The following is a 26,106-nucleotide window of genomic DNA, read 5'->3' on the forward strand; positions in this document are numbered from 1 at the left end:
GTTTAACTAACACAACTAATATAAGGTGGGAAACATACATACACACAGGAATATATCATATACATTTTGGAATGACTTATATTATGAGTTAAAATGGAAAGAATATTTGTGTATGTTGGTGCATCTCTCAGATGTCTATCCATGCCACCTGGCCTCAGTGCCTGCCGTGGGAGGGGAGTTGATTTGATAAAGATCTTTTTGAAGCTCAAGATGGAGTTTGGAGGTGTTTCTGTTTAACCTCTGCCATGCCACTAAAAGTGACAACGGGGCAATTTGATCCAGACTCATTGCCACTAGGCCTGTGATTTATATGAATGAGTCCAATAGGTTAAAAGCTTTCTGAAGCTTAGAATGAATAAGTCATCATGATTTCGTCCAGATGCTACAGTCCCCCTTTTCGGCCGACGAAGTTCATGTGTGGACATCGTCGGACGACAGTCATCATAATGGTAGGATGGCAGGTGACTCATGATTTGGATGCTTGGAGGGCCGTGTTGATGGGAGTAATGTCGATTAGCTGGGACCCCCCTTTCTCAATCCTCAGTTCCAGTTCTGGATCTAGGGTGAAGTTGTGATTTTTGAAGAAGGATGGGATTTCTAGCTCAGATCGATCCTCTTCACTCGGAAGATGGTACAATACCAGATCATCGAGGTGGAGGATGGCACCTTTTGATACTTAAATCCACATACTCTGGTTGAGCAGGTTGACACGGGTGGCAGTGTCATGCTGGTTGTAAGTCAGGGTGGCCGTATGAACGGGAGTGTTGACGAGCCACCGATCACACACGATCTCTGCTTGCGTTTCAGTGATTTGCATGCAAGGCTTGGCCTCGTATTTAGCTCACATACCTGACTCTGAAGGGCGTCTAACAGTCGAGTACATACAGTAATATCTGTAAAGTGGGTGGGTTTGTTCCTGACATTTGTGACATCTTTATCTTGTTTGTCTTTGACATCAGTTTCACTGCAGCTGTGTCTATTAAAAGTGTCAGTACACACTTGTCGGCCTGCATTTTCAGAAGCACTAAAATCACTGGTTATTTCAGTTTCTCTGTGTGTATTGTGTAATCATATGCATAACACAGAAACTTTAGTGTACATGAATCTGTGTGTTAAACCTGCAGATTTGCCCTATAATTGATGCGACTATAATTAATATATCATAGAGTTGTTTGTGGTGGGGTAAATTAAACGCAATATGCGTTGACGTCACAATCGTGTTGCATTGTGGTATATGGAGCTGGTGTACATACGAAGTAGACTCGCTACAAAATCGAGGGAACGAGGGTCTATCCATATAAACTTCCCTCGTCCACTTCACGAAGTGGAACGCTCTTCAAAATGGCGGCAGGGATTCCCCCGAGGGGAAGTTCTTAGGGAAGTTTGCAAGTGCGTGTCTAAAAGTGGACTGGAACGCAGCCTAGGAAAACGATGGTCTCTTAAGGCGCAGAAAAAAAAGCAGATCCGATCCCTTGTTGTCATGTGATTGCGGTTGGTGTCCACCTGAGTTGACGTCATTCGCTGTGGCTTTTTCAATAGGCTTGTTTGAGATGAGGAAAATCTGCGCAGAACCGATCACCGGTGATCACCGTGAGATGCATGCCGGTTAGAAATGTGTCCGAGTCAGGGGGGTAATCTTTCAGAAAAAACTGAAGCTTCCCCGGGGCCGCCATTGATTAGCAGACCATCACCTGCTGTTAGCATTCCATTGACTCCCATTCATTTTGGCGTCACGTTGACAGCGAATAACTTTACATCTGAGGCGTTTAAAGACTCCATTTGTCCATTATTTATTTCTAAAGAAACACGAAAATGTATAAAAGGCTCCATTATCTCGTATCTTACGTTATGGCCCCATAGAAGCAGTTTTTGTAAAACTAGGCTAATGATTGCGTCATAACCACGCGACTCTCTGTCGCACAGTAGAGAAATTACCGAATGGACAGGAGGAGAAGCTCACGCGCAATCGGGGGGACGTGGAGGCAAAAATGTGTGACAAAATAATTAATCAGAATACTTAGCAAAAGTTTCTCCTGCTCCTAGCTCATGGACAGCTCCTACTCACACTCTCCGTCTCTGCAAGTTTCGGAAGGGAATGATTCAGATTTCTCTTGGCACAGCTACTAGAAGACAGACGGGTTGCTCATGTCACATCTACGTCGTCAAGCTCAGTTTGAGTCTGCGCAGTACGCTCGACCATCAGGAAGTGAGTGCTTCTAATTGACTTCACTTTTCTCCGTTGAATCCAGTTGGGTCGCTGTGTCCATTTCTTTTTTATTTAAAATGTTTTATTATAAAACTCTGATATTATGTTTTATGTGTATAAATTATGTGTGAATATTCCCAAACTCAGTGCAATCTCTGTATGGGTTATATGATGGGTTTTTATTAAAAAATAAAAACACATCTCTGTATTAAAGAAAAAAAATGATTGATAAACACATATTTGGAATGGAATTAAATAACTTTGGGTATCTTGTTCATTATATTTATTTTCATATAAAACAACAGAACTTAAATTAGGCTACATCCAGTTTATAAGCAACACTGAGCACAAGCGAGAATCCTGTGATATCCGCCTATGATCTCACAGGTGTCTGATCCACTGCGAGAAGAGAGAACTGTCCGGCTTGCCTGCACTCTTTTCACTCCTCCCCTCACTGCAGCCGCCTAGTCTCGACTACATTTCAGGCGAGGCAAGGCGCATCTCAAACAAGCCTATTGATGTACGATTGCCTTGATGGGAAGATCTGATCTGTCTTTTGAAAAAAAAAAAACATTACTGTTGTGCATCTTCAGACAAAACAATGGCACTGACATATTTTAAGATATGCTTTCAGTGCAAGTTGCTTTCAGTTAAAACAGCTTAAATCAGATTTTAAACTGGGGCTAGCTTAAGCCTTGTCTGTGAAACTGGGGGTGTGAGTTTTATGGCTTTCAGTTCTGTTGGATATTTGTAACACCGTCTAGGTCTAGGACAATGGTGGGAAAAATAAAATATATGCAAAAAAGTAGTAAAAAAAGAAAGATGAATGCTCTATCGAATGTTTCCAGGACATGCAACAAAAATAAGTCAAAATTTCTTACTAAAAATCCAACCATAATGGGACACAAAACTACCTCAAGTTAAAGAAGGACTTGTGTAGTCTGTGGTCTTTATTTAATGCTCATATTCTTTAGTGATAAATTGTCAGCCTTTTTCTAAAATAACCGTAATGTGTTTCAACATGCCAGTGTTTGATATGTTTTCACTGCAGTAAGTGTGCACTCACTGAACCTGAGAGTCTCCGGTGTGAATGGCTTCACTATTCTGCCCTCTGGTGGCAAATACATGTGGACAGATTGCAAACAAGCATAATGCATGGACATATAATGGAAAAAAAAACTTTATTTTCAGGCTTTTCCCAATATAAACTTGGCACACAATTCACAGTGATTCAATTACAGTGATATTAAAGAAATGTTTACACAATAAATTGAAAGCAATAATTTCTAAAGGTGTTTTAAACCACTAGCTAAATACTTCATGTTGAGAGTTACACCCAGGTGAAAAAGATTACTAAATATGTGTGTGCCAGTCGTATTTTTGACAGTAGCACGTCTTTTTCAGTCCAGCTACATTCAATTTGACCAATCAGAGCCAAGCTTTTCAAGTCGAAGGCGAAGCAGAGTTAAGATACTGCCCTCAGAAGTTACTGGTAAGTTTTAGTTGCCTAAATAAATTGCTCACTGTTTAGATTTTTCTTAGGTGAATAGGTCTGCTATGCATTTACTAATATAATTTACACGTGGAATACTGATGTTAACCGCTGTAACATGATGCTGACACTGATTTCTAGCAACTTCAGCACTGGGTATATAGTTAAAGTCTAAAGTCTTTGATAAATCTGTTTAAAATCTATGTGGAGACATTTGGCTGTCTTAAAACAACTATAAAACATGGTCCAGTGCATCTGCAAAATACACAATTAGTCATTATAACATGTACAACATTACTGTTTATTTGCAAAATGAAGCTGTGTATTTATTTCTGATTTCCTGAACAATTTGGCTTCATTGTTATAATGTAAATGATCTTTGAAAAGTTTGAAAAAAAAAACATGTTTTGAACATAAAGTTACTTTGTCTTGAGCTGACCAGACAATTATGGTAGTGTTTGTTGATTGGTGTATATATTTGTTCAAGCTTGTCAACCTTATTGCCTTTTAGATTACTTTCTAATATACATTTCTAATTACAGATAAATACAAAGATTAAATTGTTAAAAGGGATGCTTATAAGAGAGCATACATCTGAAACAGCTGAGGCTGTGAAGGGTTTTGATTATATTACCCACCACCAGGTACATTGTACTCAGCGTACAGTCATTCTTAAAAAGAAAACAAATCATTAATCATAATTTGCCTTGTATGTATGTATGCATGTATGTATAATATATTAGCCTTGTATGCCTTATATATATATATAAGAAGAGAGTAGTAAGATTTTTGAATCAGGCCTATTGAAAGGTGATTCGGTCAGTCTTGGTAGGAAAATGTTAGCAACGTGTCCATTTCAGGTGTCTAATTGTGCTTCCTTTGAGCCATTCATGAAAAAATCTGTTTATTTCATTGTTTTTTGGTAAAGCTGCAAGTCACTTGTCCTAGTTGTCCTGGCATACAATATTTTGCACAACTTCTAATTTCCTTAAATCTTTGCAACAGAGGTGAAGAGAGTGCATGTTAGCATGACCACAATAGACACCTTCATAGGAAATACCCTAGGTCAGGGGTCAGCAAGTAAGTTTGGCATCGGGCCACAAAAACATTTTACCACTAGATGGCGGGCCAAAGGATAATTTATTATGAATTTAATATTATGATATACTATTTTATACACACACACACAAACACACACACACACACATATGTACTGTATATGTGTGTGTGTGTGTGTGTGTGTGTGTGTGTGTGTATAATCACTTTAATAAACACATTGTTAATAACTGCTATCCTAAGCTAAATGGCACGTAAAGTGAATTGAACTGTCACTAGATGACAGCAGTAATACTAAATGTGTGTGTATGCTTGTGTGTGATTTTCCAGATTGTTGCATCATACACCTGTGGGAGGAAGACGGCTCGCTGGCCCATGACAGTATTCTTCAACATGATTGATGTCTCGGCCTACAATGCTTTTGTGATCTGGAGGGAAATAAATCCCACTTGGAGACCGGGGGATAGCTACAGGAGGAGGCATTTTCTGGAGGAGCTAGGAAGAGCGCTCGTGTCCCCCTTGCCAAGGGATGTAAAAACAAGCATCATTTGCACAAAGTGCAATCATCCGATTGGCAAGGGACACTCAGTTGTGATCTGTGACATGTGCAACAAACACTAATTACAGTTAGTATGATAATATGCACATAATATGTAAATATAATTAGGATGATATTTAAAACACTTATTTAATTTTTTTATTTCTCTATTTTCCATTGACTGTTTGATAATTATACTATTGCTGTTATTTTAGTTTGTTGTTCATAATTGCTGTTGCCTTTTGAAGATGAGTTACTGGTCATTGAATTGTACAAAAAATAGATTTAATGAAAATATTTATTATAAAAGGTTTATAATTTTTTTTTTTATGACTGACTGAATGAATTGCATTTTTATTAAATTAGAATTAAAGGGATAGTTCACCCAAAAATGAAAATTCTGACTATTCATTTCCTTCTCTCTGGGCCTCGTAGTGTTTTTGCGCTGCGCGTCTGTGTTGCACGTCATCACGCTTCACACACATGACCAGCGTCGGCCAATAGTGAGCCTACGTGGTGACGTGTAACACAGACGCGCTGCGCAAAAACACTACGCGAACCAACTAGAGGTCGAGAGAGAAGGAAATGAATAGTAGAATAAAGTCGTTATTTTTGTTTGTTTTTGCGCACAAAAAGTATTCTCGTTGCTTGATATACTTAAGATTGAGCCACTGTAGTCACTTGGACTATATTAACGATCTCTTTAATAACTTTTCTGGCCCAGCAAGTTTGGGCCACCTAGCAGCCTATGGAGGAGTGAGACATGGCTCAGATTTCATCAAAAACATCTTAATTTGTGTTCCGACGATGAACGAAGGTCTTACGGGGTTGGAACAACATGAGGGTGAGTAATTACTGACAGAATTTTCATTTTTGGGTGAACTATCCCTTTAAAACAATGGGTAACAAAATGCTTTCCATTTGTTCTCTTTCCAACACAATGTTCAGGTTTGACTGTATTATAAAGTAAAACTGGCACTTCAAATTACCATTTAAACCAAACAAACAAACAAAAAACTTGACAAAAGTAGTCTTTGAGAATCTCTTAATACATATTCAAATCCACAACCTGAAAAAAAAAAAGAGCAAATATGTGCAAAAACAACTATGGAATTCGCAAGCCTTTCTACAGAGAGCTGTACATCCATCTAGTGGTTACACTATGATATTCACGCGCACTGCTCTCACCAGATGGCACCAATCTGACAAAAATGGGATTTTAAAGGCCTAGTCTCTATTTTAACCTGAAATACAGCATTAATTGAAAAATAATGAAAATTATATATATTATTATTTTATTTTTTTTCAATGGGGAAAAATGTATCATAATTATTGCATAAATATTAATTATTATAATAAAATTCTCTCAAAATACAAAAAAGAAAAAATATTATTGAACAAAACTTTTACATTGATTTTACTGGGGAAAAATCAATTTCACTTTTGACCGCGAAGGTCCTGAGTGTGGCTCCCAAATGAACCCCAGAATAAGTATGTACAAAAAAAGCACAATTTAAATATATTTCCTTTTCACCTGGGCAATCATCTCCCAGTGTTCACAATCATCTGTAAGGTGTTTCCCTCTAAGCTGCTTGAACAGTGACGGTCTTGAATCCACGGAGGACGGTGGACCGATGTGTCAACTCTAAACTAGCATGAAGCATCTTGGCTCCCGTCATCCTGGGAATGAAACGGATGGGTCTCCTCATGGTTTCTCGAGGCTGGATCGTAAGCCTGAGATATAAAGAACAGGATATTTCAAAACAGGGAAATCACTATTACTACTGCTCATGTTTAGGGTTAATGATTTACACAAAACAACAATAAGGATTCATCTTAAATCTAGATTAAATCAAGGCTTATATAATAATTCTGTTGCAGCAAACTTAAACTTGCATTTAAAGCATAATTTTGATTTAACTTACATTTAAGATAGATTAACTTTAATTCTGTTGGTCCACTACTTTAAATCTCAGAGTTTATATTGTATAATTGGGCAAATTTGCAGGTTTAACACACAGATTAATGTACACTAAAGTTTCTGTGTTATGCATATGATTACACAATACACACAGAGAAACTGAAATAACCAGTGATTTTAGTGCTTCTGAAATGCAGGCTGACAAGTGTGTACTGACACTTTTAATAGACACAGCTGCAGTGAAACTGATGTCAAAGACAAACAAGATAAAGATGTCACAAATGTCAGGAACAACCCCACCCACTTTACAGATATTATGTACTCGACTGTTAGACGCCCTTCAGAGTCAGGTATGTGAGCTAAATTTACCATGGGAATCATGTGTGTGCTAAAATCCCAAAGTTACTATACGTATAAACAGTGATTCTTAAATCAAAATAAAATTAAAAATATTTTTAAATGATTACTATTGTATTATTTATCTAAGTAAAGTCACTATGGTATTATGGTCACCAAGGTACATTTTTACAATTACATGTTTTACATGTTTGAGCATCAGCCCAACACACTGTATCAACCAATAGTGTGTGTTTGGGGCGGAGCTATCTGTTTGTCTGACCAATGGCAGACGGGGGGTGTGTTTGAAAAACCTTTTCGAAAACATTAATTTAACTGAATTACATGGTTATTTTTGTGCATTTATTTGGTGATCGATCACTCTAAAAACTGAAATGAAACACTTCACGTACCTCATCTGAACCTTCTCCTCCAAGAGTCCTGAACCCGCTACGATGAGGTCACCGCTCACTGCAACGTTGAACGGGTTGGTAAAGGTTACCGTGGCAACTTGCTGTGTGTTAATGATGACCGAGGACTCGTTCTGAATCTGGAAGAAAACACAGGGTTCTTATTAAAATGCTTTATTTCTTTTATTACTTGTGAATTCAATTATGCCAAAAATCTATTTTTATAATATCCTATGATCTTGGAGTGATGCGCGTGTTTAAATTAAACTGTTATCAGGTTGTTTTTTATAGTCTCAAAACAAACATTGTGTTGTTTCTTAAAGTCAACATGAAACTGCATTTGCAATTGAGGCTCTTTTTTGTCCATGAAAGGAGCTCTAAATTATATATATGCATGATATATCAGCCACCATACTGGTATCGGCCGATATATGTCAATTTTTAGGGTTATTATTTTCGTCCTGATAAGAAAAGTTGGCCGATATATTAAAGCCGATAAATAATGGATTATTTCCAACAGCTGAGACGCTTCAGATGCGCACTGTTCGCCATTATGGTTTAGAATTGCTCAAAATATGACTAGAATCATTACAAATAAGGAAAATACAGTAAAGTGCAACATGTGCAGCGCAAGTCTGGCATATCGGCTACATAAAATTATAATCAGAAAATTATAATTGTGTGCTTGGGACATTGCTTTTAATGGTGAGACTTTTGTTTTTGTAATCAGGCTCTCAAAAATTATATAAAATGTTTAATTTATCGGCCAATATACCGGTTATCGGCTTAGAAATTTAAAAGAATTATCGGTATCGGCAAAAATGTTCATATCGGTGATTCATAATATATATATATATATATATATATATATATATATATATATATATATGGAATCACTGATATGGACATTTTCGCCGATACCGATAATTCTTTTAAATTGAAAAAAAGGAATGTAGGCCTGTATGATGGGCCACCATTACCTGTATATTGAGGGCAGGGCTGCTGATGTTAAACTCTTCTGACGCCAGCACTCTCTCCTGAGTCTTCACATCCTCTATAACCACAGCCAGGTTAACCAGGCAATCCTCCATAGCCTCATTCAGCATGTACTTGTTGAAGGAGATCTCGTGTTCTACAGTCACAGCTGGTGGAGTACAACAGACAGGAATCATGGAGTTGATTGTGTAGGGCTGAGCAAATATGGGCAGAACTCATTACTGCCATAGTACTTCAAAAATCCATTAAAAGGTATACATATTGAATTAAATTCATAGTGAATTAAGCGTGGCACAATGGCCTTCATCATCACAGTATGCTAAAGCCTATCTAGTGCAAGGGTTTCATCAATACGCTGATTGAGGACTGTTGGGACACTCCAGGCACAGGATGGTTCTGTCGGGAGAGACAGAGTCGCTTGCACCTCAATGACACGTCTGTACCATTTGCTTCACAGGACATATGCTTTCAACTACATACTGTTTATTTACTGGTGTGTTCTAATATGTAACTATGCCATGTTTGGTCTCATCTGACAGCTTATGAAACTGAAATGAATGGTGGTGAACTTAATAGAGATATTAAAGTATCCTAATGTACAATCTAGGTAGGTACTATTGGTTAAACATGCATTGAGGAGAAGATGTTAATGTTGGAGGAAGTCTGACGTAGTCAGGCTACCCCTACAGCAGAGTAACTGTGGAAAACAACTAGTCCTAAGTACATTTTAACTCAGTTTAAGCATTTTAATATGGGTTGCAGAATTCTTACTTTCATTCGGGCCGATCGTCAGATCATCATAAGTCTCCCAGAAGGTTCCAGTGGGATCGCGGTTGTACTCTTTGTTCTGAGCGTTCACGCGTTGTCTCAGCAGTTTTGGAATTGCCATGTTGTTAGTGATTTTGACGATGAAAGAAAGGTTTTCTCCGACTACAGGTGCTTTCACAAGCTGGAGAGAAACTCCAATGCCCTGAAGAACTGCATGCAAAGACATGAAAAATCACTGTTATATCACTCAAACAATCAAAGAGCATTATTAATGTGGGAAGAAAAACCAAATGCTAAAACCTACCGCCTCTTCCATTAGCACCTTCACCACTTTGAGCTGGAAGAGAGTATTTTTAAAATGAAGATGAATTACAAAAAAAATTAAATATAAAAAAAAAAAAATTATCGGGATGAAATTGCATACTTAGATAACGACCCTACAAGCTTTGATTAAAACATCAAAATATGAGGGAAGAAAAAAACTTGGTAATGGTATTTATCTGACAAAATTATTTGCGAACTACAGCTACAGTTTTAGATTTCTATTCAGAAAAATGCATAGAAAACAAAAGGCTGAGACGGGAAAAAGCATGCATTGACTACAACATAACCAGTTATTCATATTTTGTTGGTTCTCTCTTGTTTTGTGCATGTGTTTATAATTGTTTTCTTTGACAGCCTGGCCAAAACTTATGGCTGCAGAATTTGGCATGTTTCATTGCGTTACTGTCCCAAATAAAACTATGGACTCCAAGCACAACAACGCAATATATGCTAACAAAATCTTTAACAAATTTGTATTCCAATTTAAAAAAAGGGCTGACATTTTTCCTATAAACTCAACATCACTTTTGGCTACTTATTTTTTATTATTATTATTATAACTGTGATTACTTTTGTATATATTTTTATTTATATATATATATATATATTTTTTTTTTACATTTATTTCTTTTTTATTATTATTTCTGTTTATCTTGGTGTGAGCATACACAATTGTGTTCAGAGAGTAAGAAATACTTTTCTCATCTTGATATCTATTAATGCCCTGAGGAACTGCATGAAAAGACATGAATAATCACTTGATATATTAAACAATCAAAGAGCAGTATTAATGTGGGAAGAAAAGCCAAATGCTAAAACCTACCGAATCTTTCAGCAGTACCTCCACCACCTCGAGCTGGAAAGGAATATTACAAAAAAATATTTTTTATAAATATCTAAATAAAAATATCATCAGAATTGTATACGTAGATAAAACATTAAAATATGAGGATAAATATATTAAATATATATATTTAATCTTGGTGTGAGCATACACAATTGTTTTCAGAGAGTAAGAAATGCTTTTGATCTCATCATGATATCTGGTAATATGTTAAAAAAAATTTATTTATTGTAATTTTCTTTTTCTTTCTTTGTTAAAAAGCATAAAAAACACAACAAATATTATTAAACTAGACTTTGGTTGATGTTGAGTTTATTTTAAAATATTTCCTTAAAGTCTTGTTTAACATCAGATGAATTACACACTTCTTAAAAAAATGGAAAGATAAAATGACTTACCATCACTTCTGAACATAATTGGCATTTTATCTAAATGTGAAAGAAATCAGTTGTTGTTTTTTGTATAAAAATCTATTGAACAGTAAGTATTTTTCTTATTAATTCTCAGTGTTTCTCTTACCCATCTCAGTTTTGTATTCTGACGTGATGTCCTGCATGAGCATGGCTGGACCGGGACGTTTGGTGCAGATCAGGGTTCCGACTATGTCTTTGTCAACGCTGGATGCTAATATCTTCCCATCTCTGATGATTATTCTACGCAAATCTGCATTGACTTCTGCGTAAACGAACGGCACATCGTATGGCGCGCTCACCTTCTGCTCATTAACGGCTTTCACAGCAGCAGGACCACAGCGGTACATTCCTGTGACAGATTCAGTTTATGTTTTAGCATCAATAGCATCATATCAATTGGTAGCAATTGGTCTTTTTCGCATGCAGGGATAAAAAGCATTTGAGTTTTCTATATGCATTAGCATTGACTGACCGGAGCTTGTCTCTTGCGGCGTGGGGTCAAGAACCTGCCAGCCGTCATAATCTCCATCCAGATCAGGCCTCTTCATCCAACTCTCCACCCACACGTGGAAGTTCCTGAAAAAGGCCAAACACTTTTAACTCACATTTTGTCAGATTAAAAACACTGAACAATTCATTTCAACCTCAATCAATTCAGGTTTATTTGTAAAGGCACTGCATCCTAATAAGGAGCAGAGCCTAAAGAAACACAATAAAAGACTTCACACATAAAAATAAGTACATAGTTTAGATTTTTTTGGAGGAGGAAATGAATACTTTTAATCAGCAAGGATGCATTAAATTGATCAAAAGTGACAGTAAAGACATGTTTCAAAGATTTCTATTCACGGTTCTATCACAGTTTTCACAAAAATATGAAGCAGCAAATCAATGAGAATGATTTCTGAAGGATCATGTGACACTGAAGACTGGAGTAATAATGAAAATTCAGCTTTGATCACAGGAATAAATTACAGTTTAAAACATAATCAAATAGAAAACAGTTATTCTAAATTGTAAGAATATTTCACTGTTATGTACTGTACTTTTGATCAAATAAATGCAGCACTGGAAGAGACTTCTTTCAAAAACATTTAGAAATCTTTCCGACCCCAGACTTTTGAAAAGTAGTGAATGTTTTAGCAACATAACTATAATGAGAAGACTTTTTAGCTTTCAAGGCGTAACTCACCAGATGCTATCCCGACCGATGGGCAGCTTTTCCCCCTTCTCCGAGTAAAATTCCTCAATCACCATGTTTGCGTTTGTGTCGTGAGCGGAGTTAAAGTTGGTGACCACTCGAGTTGGAATGCCGAGGGCTCTCATTACTGTGACACAAACAAATGCATTTTATATATCGATCATCAACAGCACTAATTCAATTACCAGTGACCCATTAAAGGAATACTTCACCCAAAAACATAACAATTACACACCCCAAACACAGATTATTTTACTCAACACAAACTGAGAAACACAAAGCCATTGGCTCTTTTGGAGCTTGGCTGTATAAATCACCGTCCATTTTCACTGTATGAAAAAGAGCAGCTTGAACTTTCTTCCTAACATCTCCTTTTGTGTTTCACAGAAAATTACAGCATACCGGTTTGTGAGATTTTTGGGTAAATTTAAACTTTAAAGGACATACAGATACACCATTCGAAAGTTTGGGGTCGGTAAGATTTTTTTATGTTTTTAAAAGAAGCCTCTAATGTTCATCAAGGCAGCATTTATTTGATCAAAGTAAAGAGTGAGATACAGTAAAAACAGTGAGATATTATAGCATTTTAAAATAGCTGTTTTCTATTTGAATATATTGTGAAATGTAATTTATTCCTGTGATCAAAGCTGAATTTTCAGCATCATTACTCCAGTCTCCAGTGTCACATGATCCTTCAGAAATCATTCTTATATGCTGATTTGCTGTTCAAGAAACATTTATGATTATTATCAATGTTGAAAACAGTTGTGCTGCTACACATAGAATAGAATATGAATAGAACAGCATTTATTTGAAACATTATAAATATACTGCCACTTTTGATCAATTTAATGCATCCTTGCTAAAAAAATTAATATTTATTTGTTTATTTTTTAATAATAATCTGACCCCAAACGTTCTAACGGTAGTGTAAGAACTCATACTGGTCGCACCTGTACACATGACAGCAGCAAACACCCAGCACTGTCCGTATTTCACAGGGCTGAATTGTGTTTCTGACCACTTCCAGAGAATATCTGCGCTGCCGGACCACGTGGAGGGGTTTACACCATCGCTGTAGTTTCCTGACCAGTTCCCCATCAACACCCCTTTATCATCCTGACAGTTCACCTGATGAGAAAGACAGAGAGACTACATGAGCACATGGAGAGAGTGAGTGGAGAGCAGAGAATGAGAGGAGATCCTCCTCACCATAGCTGAGATCACACGCCCGATGTACACCGGACTGCTGCGGTTCACAAGATCTTTCCTCGCGTCCGCTTGAGATTGAGGACTCAACTGCAGCAGCTTCATACAGATGTCCAGTATTCCTTTTTCATACTGAAAACACATGTGTGTCAGGTGTTAATGAGAAGCTTTTTCAGTGTGCCTTCAGATTCAACAGTCAAATGTCTCACCTGATCGAAAGACCAGGGTCTGGAGTCGACGTTCCCGGGGCTGCCTTTAAACAGCAGGCCGAAGTCATTCCTGATGTATTCATTCCTCAGATCCTCCGACTGCAGGAACACAGAATCAGCTGCAGAATAACAGAAGAGGGTGAGTTTGGTATAATGACAATAAATGAAAGCAATAAGCCGTGCATTACAGTGATTTTACCACAGCTAAGGGTTTTGTACGTATGTAGGTGAAGTTCTATCAAATGAAAGACATCACTATTCAACATATTACACTATACCGTTCAATAAATGAATACTTTTATTCAGAGAGGACACATTAAATTGATCAGAAGTGACATTAAACATCAATAATGTTGCAAAAGATTTCTATTTCAAATAAATGCTGTTCTTTTGAACTTTCTATTCATCAAAGAATTCTGAAAATGCAAGTTTCCACAAACTCTGAAGCAGCTCAACTGTTTTCAACACTGATAATAATCAGAAATGGTTCTGTCACGGTTCATGGGTTCACTGACTCGTCCTCGCTCTGTGTGTGTGTTTGTGGGCGTGGCTCATTACCGCTACTGATGAGCTGATCAGCGGCAGCTGAATCTCATGTCGGCTTCCTATTTATTGTCTGTGGTTTCGTCCTGTCTTTTGTCAGATCGTTGAGGCTCTCCTGGGAAGCTTTCCGTGCCTTCAGTGCTTTTTCCTGAGACTTCGTTCCTGGTTTGTTTGTTCTCGTCTCCTGTGCTTCCTGGAGGATCTGCTGTTTCTGCCGGGACTTCTATTTGCCCATTGCGTCCCTGCGTTACCGAGTTCATCTCCATCTCTGCCCACGACGACTCTGACCAGCTTCTCTATCTGTTTCTGCTTTGTCAATAAACATTATTGTTCACTCGCAATTGGATCTTTTTGCCTTTTCATGACAGTCACTGACAGAACAATCTGACCAAGGATGGATTCAGCGAGTTATCCCGATCTACAGGAATTTCTCGATAACAACAGTATTCGAATGGACCGGCAGGACGAACAGATAGTTGCTACTGGTTGGGCTATACAGGCTCTGGTAACGCAGGTGTCCGAGCTCACCTCTCAACTACAACAATTGAGATTGCACACTGCGCCACCCCCGCCGCCCGTTCCCCACGATCCACCCAACCAACGGCGGTGTGGGAGAACCAACATCCCTGCTGTTCCTCGTTCCATGCACTCAGGGAGGAGATGAGACAAGTGTTTGACCGCAAACTAGCCGACCTTCGCCAGGACAACAGAACCGTCTCCAACTATTCCATAGAATTCCGGAGCCCAAGATAGGATGGGGTCAGAACTCTGTCTCGGCATGGAGTGATCATTGTTATGCCTCGTGTCTTGTGTCTGCTTGTTCCTCTGTCTCTCGTTCTGTGTAGCAGGAGGAACCAGTGAACCTGTCAAACGTGCCACAGGAGTATCTCGACCTGAAGGAAGTGTTCAGTAAGTCCCAGGCTGCTCCTCTCCCTCAGCACCGTCCCTATGACTGTGCCATAGATTTACTGCCAGGTACGTCTCCGCCTAAGGGCAAATTATATTCGCTTACTGTCCCACAAAGGGAGGTCATGTAGAAATATATTTCTGATTCTCTGGCAGCCGGGATCATTCGTCCTTCTTCGTCTCCCGCGGGCGCGGAGTTCTTCTTCGTAGGGAAGAAGGATGGCTCTCTGCGACCATGCATTGATTACCGAGGGCTGAACAACATCACGGTAAAGAATACTTATCCCTTGCCGCTGATGTCTTCAGCCTTCGAGCGGTTGCAGGGAGCGTCTCTTTTCACGAAACTGGACTTACGCAACGCTTATCATTTGGTCTGCATAAGAAGGGGGATGAGTGGAAACCGGCGTTTAATACCCCCAGGGGGCACTTTGAATATTTGGTTATGCCTTTTGGCCTGTCCAAATCCCCTGCCGTTTTCCAAGCACTTGTCAACGACGTGTTGAGAGATATGGTCGACCAGTTCATATATGTCTACCTGGATGACATTAATATTTTCTTCTTCTGTCCAGGAACACTTTCAACATGTCAGGCGAGTGCTCCAGAGGTTGCTCGAGAATGGGCTTTTTGTCAAGGCGGAGAAGTGCGCGTTTCATGCACAGTCAGTTCCGGTTTTGGGGTACATCGTCTCGTCCGAGGGAGTGCGCATGGATCCTGACAAGGTTAAGGCTGTGGTTGATTGGCCAATTCCAGATTCCCCTAAGGCTCTGCAGAGGTTCCTGGGATTCGCCAATTTTTTCCGACGTTTTATTCGTAATTTCAGCCAACTAGCCGCTCCTCTGACCGCCTTGACCTCCACCGGAATGGCGTTCAGGTGGTCTAATGCTGCAGAAGCGGCATTTACCAACCTCAAGAGCTGCTTCATTTTGTGGTGGAGGTCGACGCGTCAGAGGTGGGGGTAGGCACAGTACTTTCACAGCGATCTTTTGCGGACGACAAGATAAACCCTTGCGTGTTTTTTTTCTCATCGCTTATTGACTGCCGAACGTAATTATGATTTCTCAAATGATGTGTGTTGTTGAGGAGATACATTTCTAAGCCTTCAGACTTATGATAGCCTATCTAGAGACCAGAATATCATAGTGACTTGAATGTGTACGTTTTTTCGTTATGTTGAACACAAAAGAAGATAATTTGAAGAAAGTTAGTAACCAAACAGTTGCTGGACCCCATTAACCTCCATAGTATGAAAAAAAAATAAAATCTATAGAAGTCAATGGGGACCAGCACCTGTTTAGCAAAATATCTTCTTTTGTGTTTAACAGAACACAGAAACTCATACAGGTACATACTATTGTTCATTTACAGTTCTTCCTCCTGCTCACCTTGGCACCAGGGGTTGCAGAGGAGCGTGAACTGTCCGAGCACATGGGATTTGATGCTCCCGCGGGTCTCGACTCTCAGGTGAAGTGTATAGACTCCTACTGAGGAAGATGCAGGGCTATACAGTGATACGGTCAGCGTACGGCCTGGTACGCTCCCCTCCAGAATGGCACTCCACTGAGACGGAGAAGGTTGTCCAGACACAGAGACCGGCACCTCCACAGTCAGCGGCCCTGCGGTGAACACGGTGGGGTTCAGACTTAAACACAAAAATAATATTCAGTTTCCCCATAAAGGAATTCATTTTTATCAATAACCTTTCAAGACCGACTTACTATGTGTTCTAAGCTGTTAAGCAATAGTGTATACGTCTATAGAAGCCATACGACAATCTGTCCTACACTCAAAATACTTTGGTTGCACTTTATTTTATAGTACGTGCACTTATGTGTACTTACCTAAGAAAGTACAGGGATATATAAGGTAACTACATGTGTTCAGGTTAGGTTTATGTGTAGGTTCAGTGTAAGTTGTCACGGGTGGTTGCTGGCAGACAGATGAGGAAGATGTATATGATTCTATTCAAAAGGTTTATTCAACAGATCCAACAGAAAGGCAAACGCATAGCAACACACACTTAAACAATACCGGACACTGAACTGAAACAGAACTGAACATATATACAGGTGTTAATGATGGTGACTGATGAGTGCACAGCTGAACGTGATTAGTGTCCGTGAAAACAAATGAGTGACGTAGGCAGGTGATGACAAAACATATAATGTGACATTAGTAGCCTATTACCCATATTGCAGTTTTACTATAATAAGTACATAGTATGTACATGGGGAACAGGACGGTAAAATAAAGTTCTACCAATACTTTTTTTATTTGCATGTATTGGAATAAACCAAAATTATACATATATATTTTTATTTTTATACAATATATATTTTAAAAAAAAAAAACATTACATCAATTGCAATGCTTTATTATGGGATGAATAAATTACCTTATAAAATATATTTTATATATATATATATATAGTACATCTTACGATCACTTTTTTTGCTTTCAGTTCATGAGCACAATTAAGCAGGATTCACTCAAAAAAACATTTAGGCCTAAATTTAAGATTTATGCATTTGGTTTGCATATAAAATTTCCATTTATTTGAATTACACATTATTAAAATGAACAAACTAATAAACCTAATGTGATGCATATTTGTCAGTCATACTGAAACAGGTAAGATTTATTTAATGGTAGGCTACTAATAAACTGAATGCGTTCATCCAGGTTTATATGTATATATTATATACATATTAAAGATTTATAAATGAATAAATTGAATTCCTTTCACAATGCACAGATTCATGCTGATTCTAAGCGATTTGAATAACTGCATTTGGAAAATATGATTATTTACTGATGAATCGTAATGGAGAGAGAGTGAGATGAGGCTGCACGTTTATTTAGCACTCGCACAAACATACCTAGAACAATCCGGAAGACCAGTTTATCCTTCAGTGGATCGAATGGGCGTCCATCATAGTTGATGAGGATGGTGAAGGGCTGTCCTCTGCGCAGCACCAGAGTGCTGGAGCTCAGACCATCAGTCTTGTGCCGGATCTGGTTCTGGACCTGCTGCAGGTGGACATTTCGAAGCTTCAACTCTGTACAAAAATGAGCAAATGTCAAATTATTTGTGAGGCAGCTGAAAACCTTTTTTACTGACCATAAAATGTTTATGTAGATCATAGAAATTTCAAATTAATAGCAATTATTCGTTTATAAACAACTATTATAAAAAAAAATATCTAAAAATGATAGCAGCAATAATCTGTTAAAATTAAATGACATGCATAGAAAATATTAAAGCAATAAATTCTTTACAAACACAACTATGAATAGTAAAATAACTGAAGCTTACCGTCCATGAGATACTGCTGTGTTGTCGTTTGCTGTTAGATTCAGGATCTACGTTTATTGTGCTTTATATATGACGTTCTTCAGCCCCTCCTTGAGACGTCAGGCCACATTCAAGTGAAGTTAACATGAAATATTTTGCAATCGGAACCAACACCTAAAACAGTAACGCAATCACTCATACCAGAGTGCTGTGCGTTTCAGCATGTCATCACACATCTGCATTTATTGGGACAAAGGTGAGTTGTTTCATCTTATGGATGATAAAAAATAATCTTTTTTTTGCAAAGGCTCAAATGAATAGGTTTTAGTAATACAGAGCTGAAGTGGTTTTAAAGTGCAATTATTATGCTATTTTAAAGTTTCCTAATGTTGTTTTGGAGTCTCCTACAACAGGTTGACATGCATCAAAGGTCAAAAAACTGCTTTATAATATACATTTGCACATCATCACATTTTCAATGATTCTCAAACGACTCGTCAGATGAATCAGTCTCTCTAAATCCCTCCTTTCCACAAGCTACTCTGCTCTGATTGGCCAGACAGCTCAGTCTGTTGTGATTGGTCTACCGCGTACAGCGCGCATCGAAAACAAAATCGCCCATTGCCATAACAACGCCAGTTCTGCTTGTCCTGAGGGTTCCTAAACCGTAAACTAAACACAGTAATGAACAATGATGTTGATTTTACCATATCAATCCGAGCGCAAGAACTAGTTCTTCAACCCGAACCTCCAACGCGATTCGAGCAGAATGTTTCTCAGTAATACGCTACTCCGTTTGATGTACATTATGAGATGTTGCAACTGTAATTCCTCACCATCAGCATGTACAAGAAGTACATGTCCATCAATAAACCGATTATTTTATTTATTTATTTACAGAGTATTTTTCTAATATATTGCGGTGAACACGTGGAAACTGTATCAATAACAGTGCATGTATTAACCGAGCTCCAGCGTGAATGACTAACACAAACGTTACTAGAACAAATCTTGCTCCATGCTCTCAAAGTAGTGAGAACAACTCACAATCTGCATTAATAGACACAGTTTTAGGTAATAGTGGCCCACAACTGATCAGCGTAAGTATTTTAGTAAGATAATGTGAGTAAACCAGTTAGCAGGAGACCTACACAATATAAAACTCAAAACTAAGCATTTTGAACAGCATCTTTCAAGAACAAGCGGTTTGCGAATCCTGCATTGAACTCCGAGATTTGAGAAGCAGTCGTCAGTAAAATAAAGGGAACAGCAGAAGTTTAGGATTATACTGCTGTGGTATCGTGGTAAAATTTAAATTTAACCACCGATTCTTTACATGCTCGTCCTTGGGCAGTAAAAAAAAAACAAAAAAAAACTGGCTTTACCTTCACATTGTAGAGCACAGCGTCTTCTTGACATGATGCTATCCAGTATCCACAGGAATCAGTGGATTTGAGTATTTGAGGCTCAAGTTTTCCCTGGTATCTGCGCGCGCAATTTGTGGGCGGGCAATATGCCATGTTTCGTCTCGACGTCACAACGAAGCGGCTTATGACTCGTTTGAAAAATCATTTGCTGTGTAGTGACCTTTAATTTGTAGACATGTGTCACTTTACTCACAGCTGATTGGTCTAACACGGTGAAGTATTACATGCAACACCAGTAATTTGAGATAAAGCAACAACCAAATTGAGAATCGTGTTTGATGCATCTTCACAAGAAAAGGGTTCCTCCTCCCTCAATGACTGTTTGCTTATTGGGCCTAACTTAAACCCAGACGTACTTCATGTCCAAGGGAGCCGCTGCTTGATCTATGCAAATACAGTAAACTCTGTACTGTTCTCAGAATAATGATTGGGTACAGAGATTTCTTACCAACACACGTTCAAGCGTTAAGAAGCGTGGAGAACTTGCCACTGAAGAGTTAATGTGTGTACACAAAGACTCAAAGATCAAAGAACTTAAACTGTTCATTGATGATCAAGGCCTGATTGGGAGGAAGGTTGGAGCAATCAGATCTCACCTTTACGCCTGGTTCACACCAGACGCCGAAGCAACGCAGAACGGAAAATCACAGACGTGACAGAGTCTGGAGACGCCATGGAGAACGTTCTGCTGCCTGCAACATCTGTGAAGAGCACAGGGCGCCAGTGGCGAATTTGCCAATCTTGGTGTCCTATGGTAAATGCCAAGCGTCCTGCACGGTGTTGGGCTGTAAGCACAACCCCCACCTGTGGACGTCGGGCCCTCATACCACCCTCATGGAGTCTGTTTCTGACCGTTTGAGCAGACACATGCACATTTGTGGCCTGCTGGAGGTCATTTTGCAGGGCTCTGGCAGTGTTCCTCCTGCTCCTCCTTACACAAAGGCGGAAGTAGCGGTCCTGCTGCTGGGTTGTTGCCCTCCTACGGCCTCCTCCACGTCTCCTGATGTACTGGCCTGTCTCCTGGTAGCGCCTCCATGCTCTGGACACTACGCTGACAGACACAGCAAACCTTCTTGCCACAGCTCACATTGATGTGCCATTCTGGATGAGCTGCACTACCTGAGCCACTTGTGTGGGTTGTAGACTCCGTCTCATGCTACCACTAGAGTGAAAGCACCGCCAGCATTCAAAAGTGACCAAAACATCAGCCAGAAAGCATAGGAACTGAGAAGTGGTCTGTGGTCACCACCTGCAGAACCACTCCTTTATTGGGGGTGTCTTGCTAATTGCCTATAATTTCCACCTATTGTCTATACCATTTGCACAACAGCATGTGACATTGATTGTCAATCAGTGTTGCTTCCTAAGTGAACAGTTTGATTTCACAGAAGTGTGACTGACTTGGAGTTACATTGTGTTGTTTAAGTGTTCCCTTTATTTTTTTGAGCAGTGTAGTTACAGAATAGATGTATGAGATGATAAAAACTTATACCATTAATTGTACCCAGCATATATGTAAAATGTTACCTGAGAGATAGAGTAGAGAGTAAGAGAGAAAGAAAAGAGGAGGCAAAGAGAGAGAGAGCCCCCAACAAAGGGACCCCGCGAATCAGAAAGAGCAAGAGCATAAAAGAGACAGAGCAACAGTTCTTCAGTCTTCTTTTATCCTTTCCCTGACCATGTGACTAAAACCCAAATGTGAAACGTTCAAACTTACCAATCAGATAATTACAACTTCCCCCATCGTACTAAAGGTGTGACAATTCATAGACCCCCGATGTACACACATCTCAGCCTACAGGCTTTGAGCACTATCAGCAGCTCTGCCTTCAGGAATTCCAAATGGTCCTTAGGATAAGAAAGAGGGAGGTTGAAATAGTAAAAGCAAATGTCTTTGTTCGTTTTCAAATATCTTGGATTATTTTCAATCCTAACAGAAATGTATCAAAAACGGATAGATCTGAAGTGCAAGCGCTTCAAACAGTTACAAAAATTCCAATTTAACCATGTCATCGATTGCAACTTCGCCAGTATAAGACTGGAAAAACTGGAAGAGAGGGAACTCTCTGAGAAAATAAAGGAAATTAACATTTGAATTCTCTCGTGAAATTAGCATCACCATTCGAGACACGAGTCTCACCTCAGAATCATCCTGATCTACATCTCTTTGCCTTGACCCCCCATTCCCCCGTTCCTTCTCTCTCTCATGCTGAGATCACCTGAAATTCACCCAAAAATCTATATGGTTAAATGTGAATAATTATCATACAGTATTATATAATGTTTGGTATCATTTGTAATGTCTCAGTGCAACTGATACAAATGTCTCATTCACAAAGATGTAAATCAAAAGGTAAAAAAGTTCTTAAGAGTTAAGTGATAACTTGCACACAGGTGTGTCTTCCAGGCAAATGGCATCCTGCCCAAAAGGTGTAAACTCTAAATGCAAATTCCCATTGTTAGCAATTGTTTCCTGTGAAAGAAGTTCCAGTAAAGAAATGCAACAAGAGGCTCAGGGCGATTTGTTGCACAAATTAGCCTGTGATGCGGAGTGTGGGCAAGACACTCAGCATCATGTATCTTCTAATGTCAGATTTGCATCTTTTTTCTTTATTCCAGAGCATTTGATGTTTTGTATTGATTATCTTTGAACTGATTATGAAATTGGCATTTACCTGACATAATAAAGTTGTTACATTTGATTTTATTCTGACTTTCCCAAGTAGATTAAACAGATTCATATGTTATCACAAGTCTGCGTCAGATTAGCGACGACTAATATTTGGCACTAATTCAAGTGTACTTGGTTCGCAAAGACAAGAAGAGAATTTCTGTTTAGGACAGTAAAAATACTGCTTGACCAACCAAAATGTTTGTGCGTCTTACCTCTGTTTTAATTTAATGTTACTTTAGATAAGTGTACGTGGGAAACCACGGCATGGCCAATCCAAAGCTATTATAAGAGAAGTAATATTGGTCAACTTTTATCTGTAAGTAGTGGCCATACCTCTGCCTGAAGTAAACTTTACTTTAAATTCAAGTGTATGCAAAACCATGGGGGCTACACCAAAGTTTTTTTGATTGTGTAAGTGTGAATGCGACCATCTCCGGTATATTGCCAATTGCCTGTTTAGTGACCAAAACTGATGTTAAACATTGTGAGACCCGTGTTCAACAGAAGGCGTGAGGACCTCAAAGCGACATAGCTTCCTAATATGAATGTGTAAAATATAAGTAAAGAGTTGAAAAGAATAATCAATGTGCTGCTAAACTATTATATAAATGACCATTAACCAATTGGCATTGTAACCTAAATTCGAGGTCGTGATAAAATGGAGTCATAAGTTTAATTGGAACTAAATTACTTTGCCACGTGAAAAAGACAGTAACGTGCAGAGACCTTCACCCGTTCTATCGGATACCATCATTGGACCTATTTAGACGGGCTTACACCTGAAATCAAAACGCGGATGGTGAGCGCTAACGAAACAAGCCTAACGGTACGTTCACACGGGGCGTCAGCGTCAACGCTTGACGGAAGGCGTGGCTGAAGTTTGGCACTGACGCCATGGTCATAGCAGCGTCAGCCAATGAAATTAGACAGGAACTCAACAACAAGCTTCATTGCCGTGATTGGCTGCCGCCTGGCTACTGTATTTGCATAGAGCGATCCTGATTGGCTGACGCTTCCGTCTGCGGCGCTTCACTGGCGTTGCTCGCGGCAGAAGTTGAAAAATTCGCAATTTTGTCTCAATGACGGATCCACAATTCTTTTCGGCAACGCTTGACGTCACCCATTCAAAGTCACCCATTCAAGACGCTGACGCCCCGTGTGAACGTACCGTTAATTAACATTAAAGAAAGCACAAATCAGGTTATACTTACTCATTTAATTATTTGCAGTCCATGAAGTCCACCTGTATTCGTTCAAACGCGGGCTCCTTCATCTTCTCGTGCAGAAAATGGTGGATGGTCTGGCTCAAATTCGTTAAAATAGTACGTCATCATGACATTGAGTTTCTGGCACATGCGCGTTGCACAGAAAATTGATAGAACCTATGTTTTGTTGTTATATGAACACGTTATTTAAAGTTTTCCATTTCCCTTCAAGTTGAGGTTGTTTTAACTCACCCTATTGTATAGTGAGACACTACAAGTTGAAAGGACATGATTTTACTTGTCCACCTGACCAAAACTCAGAATCATTTTTTACAGTGTAGATACTGGGGACATCAGAGACTTATTTTACATCTTGTGAAAAGGGCATTATACCACCCCTTTAAGCAAAATTAATGCAATTAACGAAATGCAATCTTTCAACATCTGAAGGAGAAATTCACCAGTGCACCGCTCCTTGTCCATCCAGACCCCGAGAAACCCTTCATCGAGGAAGTGGATGCCTCCACCAACAGGGTAGGAGCGGTGTTATCTCAGCAGCAGGGGAACCCAGCCAAACTTCATCCATGCACCTTCTACTCCAAGAAACTCAGCCCGGCGGAGAGTAATTGCGATGTTGGTAATAGAGAGCTCCTCGCCATCAAGCTGGCCTTGGAGGAATTGAGGCAGTGGTTGGAGGGTGCTCAACACCCCTTCACGGTTATAAATGACGACAAGAACCTGCAGTATCTCAAAGAAGCCAAGAGACTTAAAGGGATACTTCACCTCTGGAAAGATGAATGTGTATTTAAAATGGGTAATTTATGTAGAAGAAATGTGAAATTATTTTTGAATTTGGAGCTTTCTAGACTGAGAAAAGCCAGAAAATGTATTTTTGGCTTATGTGGATGAAAGACAACTCCCAAAATGCACTTGCTTCGCTGCTCTAGGAGGCCACTCCCAAGCCACGTCTACTGGTAAGAGCGCGCAGTTAAACAACAAGACTAGGTGGCTACTAGTGAGTCTCCGTGACGAGTCTGCCCGGGATTTCGAGATCGCCCCAAAATGTCCGGGATTCGTCTTTTTGCGTTCTACAGTCGCCATTCATTATTTTTACTGTGGCGAGCAGGACGAGACTAAGGGGCGCGGGAGAACGGCGCGAGGCCGGTGAGCCGGTGATTACTGATGAGCGAGATGCACCGGTCTCGTGGGCTATCCCTCACAGAGGACCGGGAATTTTCTTAGCAATGTTAAAACGCACATCAACCGATCACTTGTTTAGCGTTCATGTAAACACTACATTCAGATTCACCAATCGTTATGAATTCAGTTAGATTGAAACAAAAGGTGTGCATGTAAACAATGAATGGCGACTGCAGAAAGCAAAAGCCGAATCCCGGACATTTTGGACGATCTCAACGGCCAGACTACTCGGCTTTCTCCTACTACTCAGCTTTCTCCACAGAACAATAGCCTGCTAGCTTAGCTTCCAATAAAAGATGGCTGACACTATGTGTACATTCTGTGAGTGATATCCCACCCTCTATGGGTGGGTTGAAAACATGCGGGACAGCCCCTACTACTGGCTGTAGTCTTTAGCCTCTGACCAAAAAATTCCTCCGATGACGCAAAATGACGATTTTTGCGTCATCGGAGTTTTTTTTTTTTTTCAGACAAAAAATACATAAATCTCTCGTCTCTGGGGATGTGTGATGGTGGAAAGCACGGTAATTCGAAAATACTACAGGTTTTCTACTAATACAAAGCTTAATGTTAAATCCTGAAGTATCCCTTTAACCCTCGCCAGGCATGTTGGGCTTTATTCTTTACCCGATTTAACTTTTCCTCTCTATCGTCCCAGCTCTAAAAATGTGAAGGCTGACGCTCTTTCCAGTTTGTATGCTCCAGAAGAGCCTGAATCCATCCTCCCAAGTGAAGTAATCATGAATCCAATCCAATGGTCGGCAGATTCCATTCCCTCTTCCAATGCCTCCAACGCTACTCCGTCGGGCTATCCCCCCGGTCGTCAGTATGTCACCAGAGCACAACGCACACCCCTGATTCACTCAGCACACATCCAGGGTTCGTACAGATACTGTACAATGAAATTCCAGGACTTTCAAGGACTTTTCAAGCACT

General features: G+C 39.4%; 1 protein-coding gene across 1 annotated transcript; it reads right to left on the bottom strand.

The window, feature by feature from the left end:
• Positions 1–6,875: 6,875 nt before the first annotated feature.
• On the bottom strand, positions 6,876–23,661 carry LOC311301270 (protein-glutamine gamma-glutamyltransferase 5-like; the record flags this gene model as incomplete). Its single annotated transcript, XM_084426236.1, has 13 exons — positions 6,876–7,026; positions 7,963–8,099; positions 8,940–9,103; positions 9,727–9,939; positions 11,411–11,653; positions 11,777–11,880; positions 12,497–12,632; positions 13,459–13,636; positions 13,718–13,846; positions 13,924–14,042; positions 16,755–16,985; positions 18,249–18,428; positions 23,604–23,661. 13 exons carry the CDS (start codon positions 23,659–23,661, stop codon positions 6,876–6,878), a joined length of 2,043 nt encoding a protein of 680 aa, XP_084282362.1.
• Positions 23,662–26,106: the final 2,445 nt, after the last annotated feature.

This window comes from Rutilus rutilus (assembly GCF_951802725.1).
Source record: "Rutilus rutilus genome assembly, chromosome: 12".
Lineage (NCBI taxonomy): Eukaryota > Metazoa > Chordata > Actinopteri > Cypriniformes > Leuciscidae > Rutilus > Rutilus rutilus.